The sequence below is a fragment of the Phodopus roborovskii genome, unplaced genomic scaffold, assembly GCF_943737965.1.
Source record: "Phodopus roborovskii unplaced genomic scaffold, PHOROB, whole genome shotgun sequence".
NCBI lineage: Eukaryota > Metazoa > Chordata > Mammalia > Rodentia > Cricetidae > Phodopus > Phodopus roborovskii.
The window spans coordinates 9360074-9382956 of NW_026126598.1; the positions used below are offsets into that span (position 1 = coordinate 9360074).

Below are 22883 nucleotides of genomic sequence, written 5' to 3' on the forward strand. Positions count from 1 at the left end.
GGGCTGGGACAGCAGGCAACCAGGGAGCTGGTAAAACGGGGCTGGTTTGTAAAAAGAAAAAATATCATTTGTTATTTTGCTGGGCGGCCCAGGCCTTTAATCCCACCCCTCAGGAGGCAGACACAAGTGGATCTCTGTGAGTCTGAAGCCAGCCTGGTCCAGGATAGCCAGAACTACACAGAGAAATCGTCTCAGAAAAAACAACAAAACAAAACAAATACATACACACACACACACACACACACACACACACACACACACACATATAGTTATGGTCATCACTTATAATAATGTTTTCCATTTTTATTTTATTTTAATTTTAGACAGGACCTTGTTAAGTCATCTAAGCTAATCTTGAACTTGTCTTCTATCTGCTCGGTAGCTAGGACGCCAGGCACGTGCCACCATACCCTACCCAGGTTTTTCTCCCCCCCCCCCACCTCCCACCCCTGTGAGACAGAACCTCATGTAGCTGGGGCCACCCTCAAACTCACTAAGTAGCTAAAGGATGACCTTGAACTCTCATCCTTCTGATCCAAGCACTAGGGTTGCAGCCTTGTGTCCTCATGACCAGTTTACGTGGTGCTAGGATTGGAACCCAAGGAAGGCTTTTAGCTATGTGTGAGCACTCCACCTTCTGAGCTCCACCCTGGCTGGGTCTCCTATAACCAGGGATGGTCTCTGACTGATGACCCGATCTTCCCGTGTCCACCTCCCAAATGGTGGATCACAAGCATGTACCACGGCACCTGGCATTTTCTTTTTGCTGTTCTGTTTCATAGATGACATAAATAAGGTGTTACTTTATTACCTTGGGAAGCAAAGGCAGGCACTTCAATAGGGCTCAACTGGTAAAGGTACTTGCCTCTAAAACCCGTTGACATGGGTTAAATCCCCAGGCTGACATGGTAGAAGGAAGAGAACCCACTCCTGAAAGTTGCCCTTTGACCTCCACATATATACACACACATGCAAAAATAGATAAAAGTAATTTTAAAATATGTTAAAGTAAATATTTAAGAATTAAAAACAAACAAACACCCAACAGTGCTGCCTTACCCTCGGGACAGGAAAGGGGGCCCCAGGGAAGGCCAAGGCATGGGAGCAGGAACCAGGTTTCCGGTCCAGGATTCATGCTACTTTCTAGTAACACTAGAGTAGTAGAGATGAGAGACAGGGACATGTTTGAGGTCTGGCTATTAGAAGCCTTTCTTCCTCAGAAGTCCAGAGTTATGGGGGTGTGGGCTACATAGTGCAGGGGTTAGCGTCTCAGGGCTGGGACCCCAGTCCCCTTCTGTGTACTTAGATTCCCTCTGTCATATTGTTCCAAGCCCCCGGGAGGGGCCCTGGTGACAGCAGGAGGGTTACCACTGCCCTGAGCCTGCCCCGAGGAGGGTAGGCCAGGCCTTGGTAGACAATTTCTTTGGAGGGTCAGGTTTCCGCCAGTTATTTAAAGCCTGGCTCCTGGCAGGCGACACTGGCAGCCGCCTGCGTGACCAGGATGAGAAATCACAGCACTATCTGGGACCTGAGTGCCTATGGCAACTGGCACTGTGGCCTTGGAGACTAATCTCCAGGCAGCAGGGGCCTCTCCTGGGGCGGGTTCCCCACAGGGCAGCCTCTGGCTGGGGGATTGGACAAGCCCCTGGCCCAGCAGAGAGGACACATACAGGTGCCCAGACACAGGACTTCCCACAGCCACAGCCTCTGTGAAGTCACACACACACACACACACACACACACACCCCACACCCTAGAGTGCTTGGGCTTCAAGCTGGGAAGAAACCTCTAGATGACAAGAAAATTGACGACGGGGATTAAAACCAGATTTTGTTTTGCTTTTTGTTTATTTGTTTCTGGTTTTTTGAGACAGGGTCTCAATCGGCCCAGGCTGGCCTCTAATTCTAGAGGTAGCTAAAGATTACCCTAAATCCTGGTCTTCCCACTTCAACCCCCACCAATGTAGGGTACAGTCATGTGTGGTCAACATACCAATTTATGTAGAGCTAAAGATGGGAGCCAGGGCAAGAGCTCTACCAGCTGAATCCCAGTTATAAGGTCTCACGTAGTCCAAGCTGGCCACAAACTCACTATGTCAGCCGAGGATGACTTTGAACCCCTGATTTTCCTGCCTCAGTCTCCCCAATCCTGGGATTACAGGTTTACACCAGCAACATTTGCCCTCTCCCCCCCTCCTTTTTTTCTGGGCCAGGCTCCTCCGTAGCTTTGAAGGCTGTCCTGAAACTAACTCACTCAGTAGACCAGACTGGGCTCAAACTCATAGAGATCCGTCTGCCTGGGATTAAAGGCGAGCACCACCACCCAGCTATTTGTCCCTTTTACTATGACTACACGGCTATCTGAGGCAGAGATATGGAGCATAGCTCAGCTGGCAGAACACTTCCCAGCCTGCACAAAGCCCCGGGCTCAATCACCAGCAATACATAAACTGGGCCTGCTTGAAGCCAGCCTGAGCTACCTCAAACATAAAACAAAAATCAAAACAAACAAGAACCCTCAAAAGACAAAATTAGTGACAAGCTGGAAGAATAAAATGATGGGAGGCAATGGGGGGGGGAGTGGTTCCCCAAAGGAGCCGATGCCAGAGCTGACCTCAGCAATGCAGTCATCAAGGGGGACGCCTGCCCCACCCCTGCCCAAAGTACCCACCTCCCAGGCCACAGAGCTGAGCAGACTTTGAAGGCTTGCCAAATGACTGGCTGCCCAGGAAACCCAGCCGCCAGCCTGGGCCGCCCACGTGTCGCGGTCAGGGTAAAGCAGGACAGTGGCCTTGACTAGAAGCTGGGCAAGTGGGTGAGGTGGGGACCAGGGTTGCCGTGGTGAGGGGAGGAGCAGGAGGTGGTGGGTGAAGACACCAAGATGGGCCTTAAGGCCCCGGGACCAAAGGCATTCAAGCAAACAGGAGTCGTATGTAGAAGGGCTGAAAGCAGGTGCGGTGACCAAAGGGTGACGGTTACGGCAGATGTAAAACTGCCCCTGGGGTCAAGGCTGGAGTTTGAGAAGTGGGGATTATGCCAAGGCTGCAGCAGACAGGAGAATCATACCGAAGCAGTGATTTGGGGGCAGACGTGGAGACTAATCCCAGACATCCAATTCAGATCTTCACTTGGATGCCGATACCCTGGGAAAGGAGGAAGGCAGGAAGGGAAGGAGCTGAGCCTCTCAGGGTGAAGGATGCCCAAGGCCAGTGTAGGTTAAGGGGTGGTGGGGCTGGAGACCCGGACTGGAGAGACAGGGTCTGAGAGACAGGTGGGGGACAGTGAAGATCACAAGTGGATGACAAAAGGTAGAAGAGCAAGCAACAGAGACACCAGAGAAGGTGGAATTAGGGAGGTTGAGGAAGACTGGCCACTGATACCCTAGCGGGGAGGGAGATCAACACTCAGAAAAGGCACCAAGGTGGGGGACTGAAAGGCAGATGGAGTGGAAGGTAGAGGCTGGTAAGAGAGAAACACAGAATGGGCCCCAATAGCTTCCTTCTTTAGAAAGGAAAGCAGGGTTGGATGGACACACAAACTACTTCAGGTCTAGGATCAGGCCTCCCAACCCTTCATACACGCAGAATTGAAGAGCCACGTGCTGTGTGACAGCCAGACTCCACTGCCTTTCCACAGGCCCAGACATTGGTTAGAAACCCAGATGGCCATCTCAAAGGCCAACAAAAGATCCCCACCCTATGGCCAGTTTCTGGCATGTTCCATCTGGTGGGAAGGTAGCGAGTGAGGTGGTCAGATCCAAAAAGCTTGATGTGGAGGGAGATGGTAGCCCTGCCAACCACCCTTTTTGTTCTGTCCACTGCTGACAGAAGGGCCCAACGACAGTGCCTGGCATACAACGGGTACTCTGTAAGCAGTCACGCGTCAAGGAAGAACCACAAAACACTGGGAGAGAAGGACTGTTGGCCAATTCCCGTGTTGTATGCACACGTCAACAAACGGAGACACGTGTTGAGGGCGCTGAGTCAATTAACTTTACTTGCTTGTTTAAAACAGGGTCCCAAGTAGCGCAGGTTGGCCTCCCAACTTGCACTGAGCAGCTAAAGATGACTTTAACTCCTGATCCTCCTGCTTCCCCCTTCCCAAGGCTGGGTGTATGATACCACACCAGGCTTACACTCAGGGGATGGAATCCAGGTTTCCTCAGTATAAGGCAAGCATCCTATCAATAGAATTGCAGCCCCATGTCTAGGCAAGATAACTTTACAGGGTCATCATAATACAGGCAATCCATCCTCAACTCAAATGGTTGTATCTGAATGCCGGCATTGGCCTATAAAACCCTCCTGCAAACACTAACAATTGTCTAGAATCCCCCAGTGAGGGGCCAGGGGCATGGCTCAGCTATAGAGAAGCTGTCTAAAAATCCCACAACTTGGGGCTAGGTTGTGATTCAGTGGTAGAGCTCTTGCCTAGAATCCTCCAGGGAGGGGGGCGGGCTGGGAGTGTGGTACAGTGGTAGGGCACCTTCCCAGAATCCCCCAGTGAGGGACTGGGGTGTGGCTCAGAGGCATAGTCCTCGCCTTGCCTCAGCTGCCTCATAGCAAAAGGGTATCAACAGCTCTGGAGAAGGTGAGGACTACATGCCTCACGGAGGCCACGTGGACACCGTCTGGTAACAGTCTAGGTAACCCTGAGCACCGGTTACTGAGCAACTGTGAGATTACCAAGTTCTGCCCCGCCACCCCCCACCCCATCGCTCTGACACCCCACACAGGGGGAGCAGAGTGGGACATGCAAGCCCATATCATTCAGCTGGGAGCCCAGGGCACCCGGCTGCCAGCGGCAGATGCATGCTTCTCCACATCGGCATACCAACATATTTATCCCAGAACAGGATGGACGGCCGGATACAATGCAGAGAAGCCAGAGTTGAGGCGGTGCCAGCCCCACGGGCGGGCGAGGCTGTGGTGGGAGGCCCAGGATGGTGTCTCTGGAGACCCCCTTGCCAGACGTAAACACGCCTTCTGAGAAGATCTAGGAGGTGGAGGGGCATCAGGTCCTTTCATGTCGGGAAATGAAGGCTGAATGGAAACCAGCCAAAGGCTCAGGGATGATCTAACCCTGGGCGCTGGCTTGGGGGTGGGGCGGGTGAGAACTCTCCCTTCTGAGCCGGCTGCCCCTCCCACTGCCGCCTGCCCTTCTACCCTCTGAACCAATGGGGTCAGAGCAGAGCCCCAGGAATGGCTGTTCTGGGCTTATCAGGACACTCAATTCCAATGAGAATCTGAGCACTGTCTGGTCCGCACCTACGTCCGGTCCGCACCTACCACCGCAACCTCAGTTTCCCTATCTACAAACAGAAGTTAAACTATGAGTTAGTTATCTGAGGGCTCTCTTGGCCTCAGCTGCAGCTGGAAGGACAACTCCTTCTCCCTCACTCTGATCTCTTCCACTATCCGGATCCATTTCACAACATTCTCTATAGTCATTCCAGTTGCCCCAACCACCCACCCATGTCCTGCCTAACCCCTGCCTCAACGCTCTCCAGCTCCCGTCCCAGCTACTGTCACTCCAACCCCTAGGCTGAATCATCCAAGAAGATTCTCTTCATGGAAACCATCACAGCCCTAGACTGCCAGTCTCAGACCTACAATAGCCTACCTTCATCTAGCTGTGTATGCCTGATTAACTGGACAGAAACCCACGCCTTGTGAGCTGGCTACAACTCCTAGGATGGAAAAGAAGAGCTTAATTTTTATTTAATCTTTTGAAGACAGAGTCTCATGTAGCCTAGGCTGATCTCAAACTCCCTATGTAACCAAGGTTGACCTTGATTTTTCCAGTCTTCATCTCCCAATTGCTGGGGTTGCAGGTGTGCATCATCAAAACCAAGTTATATGATACTACTGAGCGAACCCAGGACCTCGTGCATGGTGTACAAGCACTCTCCCAGCTGAGCCACACCGCCAGCCCCTCCCTGAGAGGTTCAAGGCAGGTGCTCTACCACTGAGCCACACCCCCTCCAGCCTGAAAAGCTGAGATTTACACAGTTGGCCCAAAGTCTCATCAGCACTTAACCAAAGAGTCAGGAATGTGGGAACAGGATGGGGGACTAGCAGATGATCAGAAATGCTAGTTTCAGTTACTGGATGGCAATTTGGGGATGAAAAACTAGGAACAGAGCCAGCTGGGGTGAAACCCTAAGTTTGGAAAAGGTAACTATGGAGGAGCATTCATGAAGGAAGGATCCACTGACTTCCAAACAAGTGCTCCCCAGGAACCTGGGCTCTAAGGCCACATGGCTGAGTTCTGAAAGGCACAGCTATCGCTGGGACCTGTTAGCTTCCTGCTCAGTCTCTGGAGTGCTGGCACTGCAGGTGTGTACCACCATGCAAGGCTGCTTTAGGCTTACTCTCAAAGCCCTCCCAAACTCCCGGGATTCAACTCAAGACCTCCTGAACGCTAGTCAAGTGTCTTAAAGCTGAGCGACAACCGGAGCCCCTCACTGGGGGATTCTAGGCAGGTGCTCTACAGCTGAGCCACACCCCCAACCCCTCACTGGGGGATTCTAGGCAGGTGCTCTACAGCTGAGCCATGCTTCTGCCCCTGACTTGCTGCCCTGCCCACCTTTGATCCTCCTACCTAAGCTCAGAAGTCTTCAGAGCTCCTGGGAACCTTAAGAGGATAGATATAGCCCATCAACTGGAGACACAACACCTACACCAGAATAAACCCCAGGCAGCTGGGTGTGTGACTCATGCCCATGATTCCTCCATTAGAGGGACCAAGGCAGGGGAGGATCCTGAGTTTAAGGTCAAACAGAATAAAGCTCACAACCTGCATGTCTGGGACTGCATGCATCCATCCTAGGATGGGGCAACACCTGAGGCACCCCATCTTCTCCATGAGCCAAGGTTCTTCCTGGAGGAAGCTTTGTCTTGGTTGTTAGGCTCCCAGCTAGCAAACTTGTAAACAATGTTCTCTGAGGTTCAAGTAGAGACTAGGAGTTCTGACGAGCAAAACCCAGTGCTCTATCTACCAGGATTCACGTGATCCGGTTTCTTTTTCTCCCCTGGGTGTTTTAGATCATGCTCTAGCCAGCATGCGTGCCACCATACCTGGCTTACTTTCTATTCTGACACAGGGTCTCCCTTGAGTTGTGCAGGCTTGCATTCAACGTGTGATCCACAGCTGCCATCTATGTCCCTTTTACAAGTATGTCCTGGTGCTCAGGGAGCCAGCTGACTGTACTGGACTAGTTCTGTCCAGCCTGATTTTGCTGGCAACTGATGACTCTGTCCCAGAACATGACAAATAGAAGAGCAAGTCTCTCATTTGTGGCTGGGCCTCAAGGCTCGGGCGGCAGGACTCAGAGGAGGGACTCATAACACAAGCTTGGAGAAGCAGAGAAGATCAAGGACACCAGCCACTAAAAAGGTCTTCCAAGCTGAGACCTGCAAGCAGTAATTGGGCCCAGGAAATAGACCAGTAATACAAAAACATTCTTTATAGCCAGGCATGGTGAAGCAGGCCTTTAATCCCAGCATTTGGGAGGCAGAGGCAGGCAGATTTATGTGAGTTCGAGGTCAGCCTGGTCTACAGAGTGAGTTCCAGGACAGGCTCCAAAGCTACACAGAGAAACCCTGTCTCAAAACACTAAATAAATAAATAAATAGGGGGGTGCGGAGGCTGAGCAGGTAAAGGCACTAGCCACCGAGCCTGATGGCCCAAGTTCAATCCCTGGGATCCTCATGGTGGAAGGAGAGAACTGACCCCCAAATGGAGTCCATATGCGTACCATAGCACACACATACACACAAGAAATATTTTCCCCCTAAGGTTCTTCTTTATTCCCATGATGCTGAGAGTGGTGAAGTCACTTGCCTGAGGCTACCCAGCAGGTCAGTGGTCAAGCTGGAACTTGAACCCACTCCTGCCCAGCTTCAAAACACTCCACTGTGAGCTGGGGATGCCCCAGGCGGTGCCATGGCCTCTGACTCAGGAAGACCAAAGAATATTTCAGCTTGGAGGTGCTGCGAGCAGTTTCAGGCTGTGGCTGGCCCAGGGTGGGCGGGCAATGGACCTGGATCAAAGAGGAGGATGTGGTTTGCCCACCTGCCTAGGAGCAGGGCGGGTGCTGTGTCGGCACCTGGAAGCCAGGGCGCATGGGGGAAGAGGGGAGTCACCTCCCTTGTAGGGCCCCACTCACCCCCAGCCTGGGCCTTGCTGCTAGAAGCAGCTATTCCTGAAAAACCAGCTCCTAGATAAACACAAGAGACCAACCTGGCCCAGTCACCACAAGAACCCCCCAGAAGCTGCCAGGACCACCCTGGAGGTGGGTGGGCTGGCAGGGGTCCTGTTTGACTGATGACCACCTGAGTGTATCCCAGGTCCCACATGCACCAGCTACTGGCCCAGAGTTTCCCAGAGTCTCTCAATGAGTGCTGACCCCAAAGGTCCAACCTTATGGACTTCAGCAGACATGGGAGGGATGTAGGGAAACCATGGGGTGGGGGTGGGGTGCTGAGGTTGACAAAATTTCTCAGGGGAAGGCTAGGATAAAAACACACACACACACACACACACACACACACACACACAAGTTTTAAAACCTCCAAGCTCATGTCTGGGGTTGTAGCTTAATTGTAGAAAGCTTGCCTAGCATGTGTGAGGTTCTGGGTTGTAGCCACAATACAGGGAGGGAAGGAAGGGATGGAGGGAGGGAGGGAGGGAGGGAAGGACATGAGAAGAAACAAAACCCACAAAAAAAAAAAAAAAAAAAAAAAAACCTTATCTGAGCCAGAAGTGGTAGTGTACACCTGTGACCCCCAGCTTCAGAAAGTGGAGGCAGAAGAAACAAGAGTTCAAGACCAACCTGAGCCATATAGTAAGATGTCAACTAAAAAAAACTCAAAAGGAGGGCCAGGTGCTGGTGATGCACATCTTTAATCCCAGCACTCGGGAGGCAGAGGCACATGTATCTCTGTGAGTTCAAGGGCAGTCTGGTCTATAGAGCAAGGAGCAAGTTCCAGGACAGTCAGGCCTGTTACACAGAGAAACCCTGTCTCAAAAAAAAAAAAAAAAAAAAAAAAAAAAACCAAAACACCTAAAAGGGTAAGCAAAATGGTTTAGCGGGTAAGGACACTTGCCACCACATCTGACAATCTGAGTTTGACCCCCAGAATCCACACAGTGGTAGGACAGACAGACAGACACACACACACGGTAATACAACCTGTTCTGTCTCACATAAGTCGGGACTGTGAGAGCCACATGGCCTTCTCATCCTGCTTCTCTACACACAAAAGCAACTTGGAATTTCCACACCAAGCAAAGCAGCCACAGCTGCTGACACATAACAGGGGACCCCCAACTCCCATCTGACTCCTGGAGCAAGGGAACATAAGAAATGGACACATCACTCAGCAGACGGCACCCCTGCCTGGCACCATCCCAACCCTAGCTCTCAGGGGCCTACAGCATGAACTGTTCCACAGCCCACCTGGGCAGCGAAGGATCCAGGACCAGAGGCCCCAAGGGCAGCGGCAGGAAGGTGTAATTTCATCGCAGGGGCTCACTGTGTGAGTCACCAGAAACGCCGGATGAAATTCCAGCTCCTGAGACCAGAGGTGGGTGCATTCCTGGCCTCGGGTCAGCTCTCTCAAAGCGGGCACAGAAGGTGCTCCTGTACAAAGGGGAAAGAGGGCCCCCCATTTTGGCTAGTTCCAAATTGAGCACATAAATTCTTTGGGAATGTCTGGATTGCCCCTGAGATATTATCGCTGGAGATGTGTGTGTATGTGTGGTGTGTGGCACAACCACAACACCGTGTCCTATCCAAGTGACTGACAGGAACCTGGCCTGACGTGGACCACCTATAATCCCAGAACTTGGGAGACTGATGCAGGACCAGCTCAGAGTTTGAAACCTATTTTGCAAAATGAGTCCTAGGCTAACCTGGGCTGCACAGAGAGACCTTGTCTCAAATAGAGAGATTATGGATTTAGTTGAGTTGTACATGGCCTACCTAGAATCCCCCAGGGAGGCGCAGGAGGCATGGCTCAGCAATGGAGTACTTGCCTAGAATCCCCCAGGGAGGCGCAGGAGGCATGGCTCAGCAATGGAGTACTTGCCTAGAATCCCCCAGGGAGGCGCAGGAGGCATGGCTCAGCAATGGAGTACTTGCCTAGAATCCCCCAGGGAGGCACTGGGATGTGAGTCAGCAGCAAAGTGCCTGCCTAGAAAATGCAAGGCCAATGCAGGTGAGAAGAGACCAAAGAGGATGCATCCCTGGTTCACAACACACCAAGGGCAGTACTGAGTGGAAGCCAGTCTCCAAGGCCACATACTCTGCCATCCCAGCTATGCGACGCTCTAGAAACGTTATGATCAGAGACAGAACTGTCAGGGACGGGGGCTGATGACCTGACAAAGGGACTGAAGGACTGTCCCTTGCTCTGGTAAGGGTGGGATCATGTTGGCATGTATGCCAAAAAAAGACCTGTGATAGTAAGGCTTGTCACCAGCTGTCCCCCAGCCAGCCAGCCAGAATATTCGCAGCCATGACTGGTGGCAGACTCTCATAGGCGCTATCTACAGATTACCACTGAGGACAAGTACCCCGCACATTTCCCATTGGCTGGTGGAATGGCTGATGGATGGATGGAAAAATAAAGTCCCCTCATTTTCATTTTGTTTAACATGCATTTATTACTTTTATGTGTATGTGCTAGCATGAGTTTATGTGTACCACATGTGTGCAGGAGTCCAAGGAAGCCAGAAAAGGGCACCAGAGACCTGGGACTAGGGTGTTTGTGAGTTGACGGAGACCCAGACCTGGGTCCTCTGCAAGAGCAGCAAGCGCTTTTAACAGCTGGACCATCTCCCCAGCCACAATCCCAAAGGGCTGTTGTATTTTTCAGACAGTCTGAATATGTAGTCCAGGCTTGGTCTCAAACTCGTAATCCTCCTGTCTCAGTCTTCCAAATGCTGGGATTACAGGTCAATGCCACCACACGCAGCCCAACCCCCTCTCAGGGTTGTTCTGCCAACAAAAAGATCAAAAGCACTACCTACGTTTTAAATGCATTTTACTGTCATTATTGGGGTATGTATACATGCTTGTGTATAATGTATATGCTGGGCATACATGTACCGTGGCACATATATGGAGGTCAAAGGAGAACTCTTTTCTTCCACCATGCAGGTTCTAAGGTTTAAATTCAGGTTGTCAGGCTCATACAGTGATAATAGTGTCTCTAACCACTGAGCCATCTCACCGGTATTTTATAAGAAGCAAACTGTCCAGGCAGTTCCAGGCCATCCTGGTCAAAGAACAAGTTCCAGGACAGCCAGGGCTGCCTCGAAAAAAAGTTGGGGGGCGGTAAGAGATGGGACCTAAATGAGGACACTGAGTTAGACGATGTCATAAGGATGAAGCCACCATGATGTCACGGCTAGGAGGGGCTGGAAAGACAACCAACAGTAGTTAAAAGCACTTAACTGCTCTTGCAAAGGACCTGAGTTTATTTCCCAGTACCCTCATCCGGCAGCTCACACCTATAACGCCAGTTCCAAGGGATCTGATGCCCTCTTCCGACCTCCACACTGCACAAACCCACACTCACGCAAACACATATACACAAAAATGAAATCTTGGGGTTAGAAAGAAGGCTCAGACCTTGCCCTAGACCTTGCAGAGAACCAGGGTTCAATTCCCAGCACATACACGATGGCTTGAGACTGCCTGAAACTCCAGTTCCAGGGGATCTGACTCCCTCTTCTGAACTCCCTAGGCACTAGGCATGCAGTTAGTACAGAGAAAACATGAGTACAAAACATTCACACACATAAAATAAAATGATAATAATTAGTAAATAAAACCTTTTTCAAAAACGGAGAGAGACTCAAGCTAGCACTCTTTGGTATCACCATGCAACACCTCACACCAGCATCAGAGTGCCCTCACCCATCATGGAGGCCCTCATAGTGGGGTGGGGTGAATCTTAGCACTTGGGAGGAGGCAGAGATGAACAGAGCTCTGTGAGTTCAATGCTAGCCTGGTCTACATAGCAAGTTCCAGGCTAGACAAAGCTAAACAATGATACATACATATCCTGTCTCAAAAAAACCAAAACAAAACAAACTCTTGCCAGGTGTGGGCCCCTTAATCTTGTATGCTAAGAACCATAAACTAAAGAAATCTCCACCCATGAACTCTTACCCAGCCTGCAGTATTCTCTTATAGCCACAGTAAATGGGCCAAAACACATGTGCTCGTTTCAAGTTCCCCGAGGAAGGAAGCAGCTCTTCTCCCCAGCCTGTGACCCTCACAGGAAGAGATGCAGACTCCCCACCTTAAAAAAAAAAAAAAAAAAAAAAAGCTGGGAGGTGGTGGCACATGCCTTTAATCCCAGCATTTGGGAGGCAGAGGCCGGTGGATCTCACTGAGTTCGAGGCCAGCCTGGTCTACAAAGCTAGTTTCAGAACAGGCTCCAAAGTTATACAGAGAAACCCTGTCTCAAAAAAACCAAACAAACAACAAGACTCCCCACCTTGACACTATAATGGGGACAGCAGAGAAACCATCTCCTAGTGCTCAGTTTTGGCTTTACATATTTTGTTTTGCTTTGTTTTGGGGGCAGGGTTTCTCTGTGTAACAGTTCTGCCTGTCCTGGAGCTCACTCAGCAGACTAGGCTGGCCTCGAACTCACAGAGATCCAGCTGCCTCTGCCTCCCAAAAATAAACCCCAAAACAAGAGGTTCTCATACTTGGGATCTGAAAGCCCTAAATCTTCATGTCACCCAGACCTCTCTGGAGAAGGGAACGGCCCCAGTGATGTAAACAGCAAACTACACTAAAGAAGTTAAAGACAAGCTGAATGGTGGTGGCACACGCCTTTCATCTCAGCACTAGGGAGACAGAGGCAGAAGGATCTCCCTGAGTTCCAGGCCAACCTGGTCTACAGATTAAGTGTCAAGACAGCCAGAGCTGTTACACAGAGAAACTCTGTCTCAAAGAAACAAACAAAAAGAAGTTAAAGATACCAGGTGGGATGACTCAGGGTAAAGCATTAGCAGGCTGATGTTCAACCAAATTCAATCCCATGACCCACATGGTGGGAGGAGGGAGCTGACTCCTGTCCTCTGATCTCAACAGGCATGCTGTGGTACACACACACACACACACACACACACACAGAGCGACTCTTCTCTGACCTCTGCATGCATCCCATGGCATGAACACATGCATTTGTGCACAGACAAATAGACACACCAAATAAATATTTTATATTAAATTCTATTTTTTTAATTAAAAGAAGAGGGGCTGGAGAAATGGCTCAGGGGTTTAGAACACTGGCTGCTCTACCACAGGACTCAGGTTCAATTCCCAGTACCTACATGGCAGCTTACAAGGGACCTGACACCCTCACACAGACATACAAGCAGGCAAAATACCAATGCACATAAAAATAAAACTTAAAAAAGGAAAATCTAAAAGAGTTGGGTAGTGGTGGCGCTTGCCTTTAATCCCAGCACTTGGGTAGCAGAAGCAGGCAGATCTCTGTGAGTTCGAGGCCAGCATGGTCTACAGAGCGAGTTCCAGGACAAGCTCCAAAACTACATAGAGAAACCCTGTCTCCAAAAACCAAATAAATAAGTAGATAGATAAATAAATAAATAAAGCTAAAAGAAAGGCTGGGCAGATGGCTTAGTTGGTAAAAGTGCTTGCAACACAAACACGAGGACCCATATTCAAAACCCAGAACTCAAGAGAGAAAAGCAAAGTGTCAGTTTGCTTACCACCAAACCTGTCAGACCTGAATTCAGTCCATAGGACCCACATGGTGGAAGGGACAGAACCAATTCCTGAAAATTATCCTCTGAACCTTGGCACACATGACACACACACACAATAATAATTAAAGTTGGGCGTGATAGCGATTGTGATCCCAGCACTGGGGAGGCAGAAATAAGCAGATCCCTGAGGGTCACTGGACAGTCTGCCAAGCTTACAGGGCAAGCTCTAGGCCAATGAGAGACCTTGTCTCAAAACTCAAGGTGGCGGGGCTGGAGAAACGGCTCAGTGGCTAAAAGCATGTACTGTCCTTGCAGAGGACCCCAGTTTGGCTCCCAGCACCAATGTCAGGTGGCTCATAAGCACCCATAACTCCTGTCCCAGGAGATCAGTCACCTCTGGTTTCCACGTGCCAACACATGCCTGTGTGTGCGTGTGCATGCACACAATTAAAAATAAAACAAGGCAGACAGTTCCTAAGAAACAAAATATTCAAGTCTAACCTCTGGCCTACACACACACACACACACACACACACACACACAATCACACACAGAAAAAGTTGCTCTGTCCCTGGAGCCATAAGTTGAGCCCTGATCCCAAGTCCCTCCCTTCTCCACCCCCATACCTTCAACCCCCTACAGCCCCTATAGGGCTAGCAGATAAGTCCCAAGATCTCCAGTTCAGGGTGCTCTATAAATGAACAGTAGTTCTCAGTTGAACTGCATCATCTCTTACTTATCTGCAGTCCAAATTTAACCAGCTGTCCTTCTTTTTATTAGCTACAACTAGACTTTAGCAGCAGGTGGTCCTGAAGGAGGGAGACAGGCAAACCTGCAAATAGCTCGGGATCAGCCAGGCTCCACTCAGGGTCAAGAAGAAAGGTGTCTGGAAAGAAAGTCCTACACTCCCTGTCCGAAACACTCCATGAGTCATCCCACACCCAGAGGTGGATAAAGTCCATGCACAGAAGAAAACCTCATCTCCCCTGAGTTGGCACTCGGAGCCTCTTCCTGTCCACAACTGTCACCTGGGACATTGTGTCTAGAATTGACAGAGCACCCAATCACAGATAGTGTCAAGTTAGGTCCTTCTAGAACAATGGCCCAAGGTAGGTGTAGGGGCAAAGGTTCCTCATGGGTCACAGGGCAAGGCAGGGGGTGAACTGCAAGAATAATCCAGCCTCCCCAGCTTCCCATCACCCTGTGCACCCTCAATAAGCTGCTGAGCCTCAGTGAGCATCAAAACAGGAAGGCTAAAAGAAAGACTTCAAGCCAGCCATGAGAGTATGCCCATGGGGAGGTAGAGTCAGAGCCGTGTTAGCTTCCTAGCTTCCTTCCTCCTTCCCTTTCTTCCTTTCTTTCTTTTTGCTTTGTTTTTCCAGTCAGGGTTTCCCTGTAGCTTTGGGGGCTGTCTTGGAACTCACACAGTAGATCAGGCTGGCCTTGAACTCACAGAGATCTGCTTGCCTCTGCTTCCCGAGTGCTGAGATCAAAGGCAGGCGTGTGCCACTACCTCCCAGCATCACATTAACTTTCTGTTATTTATTTAGTATTGGACTGTCTTCAACAAAATCTTAAATCATTCCATTTTAACAGTAAAGATTCAGGAGCCAGATGCTGGGGTGAAAGCCTGCTAGCTCAGAGAGGCAGAAAAAGCACCCAGCGACCTTTCTCTTCCCTCGACGACCCAGAAGCCTCTCCTTTCTCCCGCCATCTGAAACAAGTGTCTCAATATCAACGTCCCTCCCTTCTACTTCCTGTGCATCTCTATATCTGTCCTCCTGACTCCTTACTCTCTATTGTGTTTTCTTAATAATCCTATGCTCACTTCCTGTCAGCTGGTTGCTTGCTCTGCCTCTTGACCTATGGTTGACTTAATCCTGTTTACAACAGTCAAGCAGAAAGCTTGGATTAAAGGTGTGTGCGAGGGCTGAGCCACACCACGACTAGAAACAGGTTTTTCCAGTATATCATGAAATCTCGGGGTTCACAGTGTGATCAAATATCCTACAACATTTGTGTGTGTGTGTGTGTGTGTGTGTGTGTGTGTGTGTGTGTGTGTGCATGTAGAGACCAGAGGCCTCAGGGGCTGTGCCTCTGGAGGCACAATCCACCTTGTTTTTGTTTGTTTTTGAGACAGGATCTCAATATGTACCCAGTTAGCCTGGAACTCATTATGTATATACACCTGGCAGGCCTCGAACTCACAGAGATTCACCCACCTGCCTCCACCTCCCCAAGTGCCTGCACCACCACCTTTTGCTTTGGGTTTTTTGTTTGTTTGTTTTTTGTTGTTGTTGACACAGGGTTTCTCTGTGGCTTTGGAGCCTGTCCTGGAACTAGCTCTTGTAGACCAGGCTGGTCTTGAACTCACAGAGATCCACCTGCCTCTGCCTCCTGAGTGCTGGGACTAAAGGCACGCACTGCCACCACCCAGCCTGCTTTGTTTTTTTAAGACCAGGCCTATTGCTAGGACCTGACGATCCCCAAATAGGCTAGGTGGGCTGGCCAGCAAGCTCCAGGGGTCCATTCGTCTCCTTGTCCCCAGTACTAGAAGGACAAGTGTGGACAACCATGCCTGGCTTTTTACACGGATGTTAGAACTGAACGTACATTACCATGATTAGGTGCCAAGCACTTTACCTATTTCCCCAGCAACAATCAGTGTTGTTAGACCAGAGACATATGTGCTGACCAGCTCCTCCATGCTATTCCACTCCTGAGGCCAGAATTCATCCTTCTCTGGCCCTCCTCGGCTGAAAGTCTCTGCTGGGACTTCTCTATTCCCTGAAGAGTCCCATGTCTCCATTTCTCTTCATCCAGAAATGCCTTTATGCCACCTGAGTTCAGGCCAAGTGTGGTGGCACTTGCCTGCAATCCTAGCACTTGGGAGGGCTGAGGCAGGAGGATCATGAGTGCAAGAGACAACCTGGGCTACATAGTGAGACCCTGCCTTTAATTAATTAATTAAAATAAACACCAACTCAGTGTGAGGTCTGAGCCCTCAGCCAGGATCCTGCTCTGATCCCTGGGGCTTCTGAATGAATCCCCACAAAGCTTGCTTTTCAAGTGTCTGTCAAGGTTTCTGCAGGCCCCAGGCAGATGGCTTGTCCCAAAGAACCTGGCTTGTGTCACTGGCTGCTTGCCACACACACACACACACACACACACACACACACACACCACACACACAGAAGCATCAGGAAGGATCAGACTGGGGAGTACAGTGTCAGGCTTGTGTTTGGAGGAACACATAGGTTGGGATAACTTGACAGGGTTTCCCTTGGGAACCAGGAATGGAAGATGTCCTGGAAGGACACTAGGGCTACTATGAGGTGGCTCATAGCTGTAATCCCACCCAGCATTTGGGAGACTGAGGCAGGAGAACTGTCCTGAGTTACAGGTCAGCCTGAGCTATAAAGTAACTACCTAATTAACCCAATGCTTCGCATCATGAGTGCATCCGTACATATACACAGAGCCAATTAACAGAGGGTTTCATTCATTCATCATTCATTCATTCCAACATGTAGTCACTCAACAAGTGAACAGTAAGATTCCATCCCCACTTACATCTAGTGTAATCAAAGGGACACACTTGAACAGCCAGGCAATATGGAGACAGAAGAAAGCCAGGATAGTATGGAAACACAGATGTGGTAGGCTCTGGGGACAAAGTATAACTAGGCAAGTCTTGAAGTGTGAAGGTAAAGAGGAAAATTCTAGCAGGATTACACACCCTCCCTTAGCCAGGCCCACAGAAGAATCGCCTGAGTGCTTCCAGGGTGTTGCAGGTGGGCTAAAGCGAGAAAAACCAGGGTCCAGGCAGCCAGGAAATGCTGTCTGTGGTCCCGAGGTCACACTAAAGATATGATGAATACCCCAAGCCTTCCCACCAGAGAAACTCAGCTCGGGTCCCCAACAACCCAGCTATTACCCAACTGTGCACGCCCTGATCTTTGCACATGTAGTAATTGAGCAGCTGCCTCCGAGACCTCTATCATTACGTCTGTCTTTCAGACTATTTCCAAGTACCAGGCACTAGACTGCCTCGTGTCAGGGGCTGGCTGGGCTCTTGGGAGCCTGCCTTACATGATAACAAAATTGTCATTAGTATGTAAATAAACGACCCCCCCAGACAACAAATCACTTAGTAACTTAGGCGTACCCCTCGAGAAGCTGTCCCCAAGACCAAACTCTTGTTTCCAATGACCAGACAAGGAGGACTAACTGCATAGATCCAATCCTTTCTTGTTTCCCTGTCTGGTATCCACTGGGACCTTCAGAGTTGGAACTGGCAATTTCTAGGTCACCCTCAGAGCTGGCTATAGAATGAGATACAGCATTAGCTTTCTACAACACAGAAACAAGCTAGGGGGTTCCAACATCCCCCTACCTCCATGCTAGGCCGTTTCTAGGTCTGCCGATAGCTTCTCTAAAGAGGCCAAAGTCGATCACACATTCCAGAAGCCCTAAACAGGTGACTTATGATGTCAAGATACTGGACAGTATGAGCACCCCATTTTGATGCCCCACTACCCAACCCCCTCCCAGCTGCCAGCCACCAGCCTCCTACCACTTCCTCTTGCTCCAAATAGAATAAATAATCGATGCCGGTGCCCTTTCCCTCTGGGAATGACGCTGCTAAAATAAATGAACCGATCAAGGCACCTCCCAAGGCCAGAGACAGGACGGCCACAACACAGGAACACAGAGCACTGACCACTGAGCACCCCGGACGCTGCTCTGCACTCCGAGCAGTAAGAGGAGCCCCTTGTGAGTCCCCACTCCTCTGAAAGGCTGTGGCAGCCCAGCCATCACACCCTACATTCCAGATACACACTCCATAGGTGAGCCCAGCTCCTGAGTTCCTTCACTTCACCAGGATGGGGACCCAGGAACTGCCACCTCAAATCTACTCCCGGGATGCCGGGTCACCAGACCAGTTGGCAAAGCTGGAGCTCCACTAGCCGCCTGACAGGGCAGAAGAACTTTAAGAGCCACATTCCCGCAGCTTTCCCTGGGGCCTAGGCCAGGGAAAGGTTGCACTCCCAGCTCCAGCCCTGCTGCAAGGCTGGGTGTCACAACGGTCACGATCACTTCGTCTAGAGACTCCGGATGGGGAGCCGCGAAGCACCCTTTGGCCCCTCCCCCTCCTCTTCAAGAACTCAGAGACCACCCACAGTCGAGGATCCCCCAACTTGTTCCTTGGCAGCCTCTGTGCCCCTCTTAACTGCCACCCTAAGTCTCTGCCGTCACCCCCAACCAACCAAAAAGGTCCGGCTCCTACCATGCAAGCCAGCCCCTTTACAGAATGACCCCCTAAAAGAAACCACCGCTCTGGGGCAGTGTGCGGACTCAGTTTGCGCTTAGGGAGACAGAAGAGGGAAAAGGGGGGAGGAGGTCCTTAAAGCCTCTTTCCGATGCCCCCTCCACCAACCTCCCACGGCAGGGCAGCACCACTGACCTCATTCGCCCAACTGTATCCGGGCCTGCTGGGCTCCAGGCCAGTGGGGCGCCTCTCTCTCCACCTCCAGGGAATGTGAGGGTAAGAGGGGTGACGGCTTTCCCGATTCCAGCAGGTATCCGGAGGGAAGAAGCTGACCATCCCAACCCATCCCCCTCCAAACTCGAATTATAATCCCGATCACGTGCACACACACCCCAAAAGGCGGGCCTTAGAATTGAGACACCTGGAGGGGGAGGGGAGGGAAGGGACCTCCCATGCACACAACACACTGAAAGAGGGGGGGCGGGTGTGCAAAATAGGGGCTCAAGGCCAAGGCAAGCTCCTGAGCACCCCCTCTCCATCATTCTCCACCCCATCCCCCACTCCCACCCCACCCCCCCAGTCAAACTTTCTCCTTTTTTACCTTGCAGGATCCCCAAGCGCTCCGGGCGCCCCGGCCCCGGCCCGGTGGCCAGGACTCGGTGAATCCAGTCGCCTCTGGTTGCTGAGTTAATAATCCGGGAATGGGGGACGGGATCAGTGGAGGGAGGGAGGGAAGGAGGGCGGACGCGGTGCGGGCGGCCGGCCGGGGGCTGCGCGGGGCCCCCACCCCCGGCGCGGGCTGCGGCGGAGGGCGGGGCGCGGAGCGAGCGCGAAGCCGAGCCCGGGCTCTGGGAGGTTCTCTCTTTGTTCTGTAATCCCAGTAAGATTGCCAGCCATTCGCCCCGGCCCTAATCCCAGCCCCGCGCAACACCACCCTCCATTGGCTGTCATTTACATACGGGATTAGCCCGCACGGCCCGCCCCGTGCCACCGTGGGGGAGGACTCACAACCTTAGGGCCTCGAGAGTCCCCCAGCCGCGGATTAGAACCCCCTCCCCAGGGAGATCAGGATACATCAAGGTCACTCAGAGGACGCTTGGAGGAGCCCTGGGTAGTTTGCCCTGCTGGTCACTGTTATCCCGAAGTGACCAAGGTCGGGAAGGGAGGGACCCCAGGTTTCCATCTTGGATGGCCTGACCCAGGCCTTTTTATTTATTTATATTTATCTCAGGATCTCCCAAAGCTCAGGCTGCTGTAAAACTGATTCGGGTCCTGAACACACGGGACCTAAAACTGAGGGTAGCCTTGAACACCTGACCCTCCGGGCTCCATCTCTCAAGTGCTGGGATAACAATCTTGCACCTAGACCAGGGAGGACTCCAAAACCCAGAGCTTTCTGCGTGCAAGGCCACTGGCAACCAACCACTCTACTTAACACGGCTGCATCCTAAAGCCCTTATTGTTGTAGTCTTAAGACAGAGTTTCACATGCCACGCTGGCCTTGAAATCCTGCTTCTCCGGCCTGTACTTCTGGAATACTGGGATTACAAGTGAGCATTACCACACAAAATTTTAGGACCCAGGCTTTTATTTTACCTTACATCTGACCATATATATGCTACTAAATCAAGGAGGTGAATTCCCCCCTAACCCCCCAAAACCATATGTCCAAAATCAACCCAGCAATGGGTAACCAGGAGGTCCCCCGAGTCCCTGACCAGGCCTTTGCTGGGGGTAAGTGCAGCAGAGTATCAGACTAGTCCCCAAGCCACCCAGGGAGGTGCTGCCCCAGGTTCTGTAAGGCAAAGATTAACAGAGTCAAGACATGGCAGAACATGTGTACAGTCTCAGCACTCAGGAGGCTGAGGCAGGGGGATTGTAAACTCACCACAGACTAGGTATCATAGGAAATTCCAGGCCAGTCTGGCAATACAGAATCCCCATTTCAAAATTAAAAAAAAAAAAATTTTTTTTTTTTAAAGAACTAGGCTTAGTGGCTCACATTTATAATCTTAGGGCCTGAGAGTCTGAAGCAAGAGGATTGCTTAGAGTTTGAAATCCACCCGGCTATGAGATCCTGTATGAAAAAGTCAAAACACACACACACACACTGACACACACTGGCACACGCACACTGGCACACGCACACTGGCACACACACACATACACTCACACACACGCACACTGGCACACACACTGACACACACACACTGACACACACTGGCACACGCACACTGGCACACACACACATACACTCACACACACGCACACTGGCACACACACACACTGACACACACTGGCACACATACTCACACACACACTGGCACATACGCTGGCACACATACACACACACACTCACACACACACTGACTGACACACACACTCACACACATACTGAGTTAGGAATATAGTTTGGTAAGTAGAATGATTATCTAGCATGCTTGAAGCCCTGGGGTTGACCTTCAGCTCCACATAAAACCAGCAGGTGAGGCAACAGGAGCATGGGGAGCTCAAGGTCATCCTAAACAGCGTAATGAGTCTGAGGCCATCCTGGGCTACACGAGACCCTGTCATAAAAACAAACAAATATGTACGAGATCCTAACAGTGCCTAGCTGGTCTCCTTCCAGGCCTCCTCCTACAAACACATCAGGCCCAGACCTTAGTGGCAATTAAGCTTACCATCTCTGGGGACAATCTAACAAGCCTCTCTCAGGGAGCTCCTCCCCTCAGCAGGCCAAGGAGGGGCCAGAAGGGCCCTCTTGCCCACAGAGGGGGTTTGGCAGAGCACCAGGGATCTGGAATGAGGCCATAGGTGATGGGCCCCTGGGGACCTAAGGATGCCTTAAGGCTGCCCAAATGGCCCCTCTGACCCACTTGCCTGGTGCCTGCCCTGGTTTGACACCAAAGTCAGGGCAAATGTCAAGGGTCTGGCAGCTGAGTGTGTGAGTTCAAATCCTGGTTCTTCCAGTTTCTACCCAAGTGACCCAGGGCAAGGTAGTTCCCTGTCTGAGTTCCCACTTCTCTCTTCCCACAGCCTCTCGGCCAATCACCGCCTGACTCCCACAGTGGATAATGCTGAGAAAGGCTGTTAATCCTCTGCTAAATGAAAGTCTTGTTACATGTAAGATCTATGCCTGTTGGGTATGGGAGACATGCCTACTAGCCTAGCTACTCAGAGACTGAGGCAGGAGGATTGAAAAATTGTTGGTTGGCAAGATGGCCAAGTGGGAAAAGGCACTTGCTACCAAACCAGGTGGCTTTGGTTTAATCCCCAGGTCTCATGTGGTGGGAGAAGAGAACAGACTCCATGAAGTTGCCCTCTGCCCTCCACACATGTGCCAAAATAAGTAAATAAATAAATGTAAATTAAAACGTTTAAAGCTACCCCTGGCTACACGGTGAGAATGTCTTAAAATAAAAGGGGCTGGGTGTGGTGGCCCATAGATTTAGTCCCAGCACTTGGGAAGCAGAGACAGACAGATCTCGGTGAGCTCATCAAGACCAGCCTGGTCTACCAATTGAGTTCTAGGATAGCCAAGGCTACACAGAGAAACCCTGTCCAAAAAAAAGAAAAGAAAAGAAAAGGAAAAAGAAAAGGAAGGGAAAGGGTCTGAAATAAAAGCTTAGTTGTTTTGGTTAGGTTTTGTTTTACATGCATGACGATTTTTGTTGTTGTTTTGTTTTTGGAGACTAGGTTTCTCTATGTAGCTTTGTAGACCAGGCTGACCTCAAACTCAAGAGATCTGCCTGCCTTTACCTTCCCAGTACTGGGATTAAAGGCGCTCACCACCACCACCCACACAAAGATTTGAGTTTCTACAACCTAGGGATGACTCTGCAGTTAAGAAT

At 50.8% G+C, this 22883-nt stretch overlaps 1 protein-coding gene across 14 annotated transcripts in view; it reads right to left on the reverse strand.

Moving 5' to 3' along the window:
• The window catches only part of Gtf2ird1 (GTF2I repeat domain containing 1), a 93743-nt gene that overhangs the window by 65734 nt on the left and 5126 nt on the right, over window positions 1–22883 (reverse strand). For 3 of the 14 annotated variants that reach the window (XM_051204838.1, XM_051204829.1, XM_051204828.1), the window contains exon 1: window positions 19228–19401. The exons of 1 other annotated variant lie outside the window; for it this stretch is intronic. In XM_051204838.1, the coding sequence (XP_051060795.1) occupies window positions 19228–19368 (141 nt within the window). In that variant the 5' untranslated portion in view covers window positions 19369–19401. Of the gene's footprint in view, window positions 1–18483; window positions 18506–19227; window positions 19402–19633; window positions 19880–22883 lie in introns of those variants that run through there. 10 more of the 14 variants (XM_051204840.1, XM_051204841.1, XM_051204834.1 and 7 more) reach the window with 5 other exon arrangements.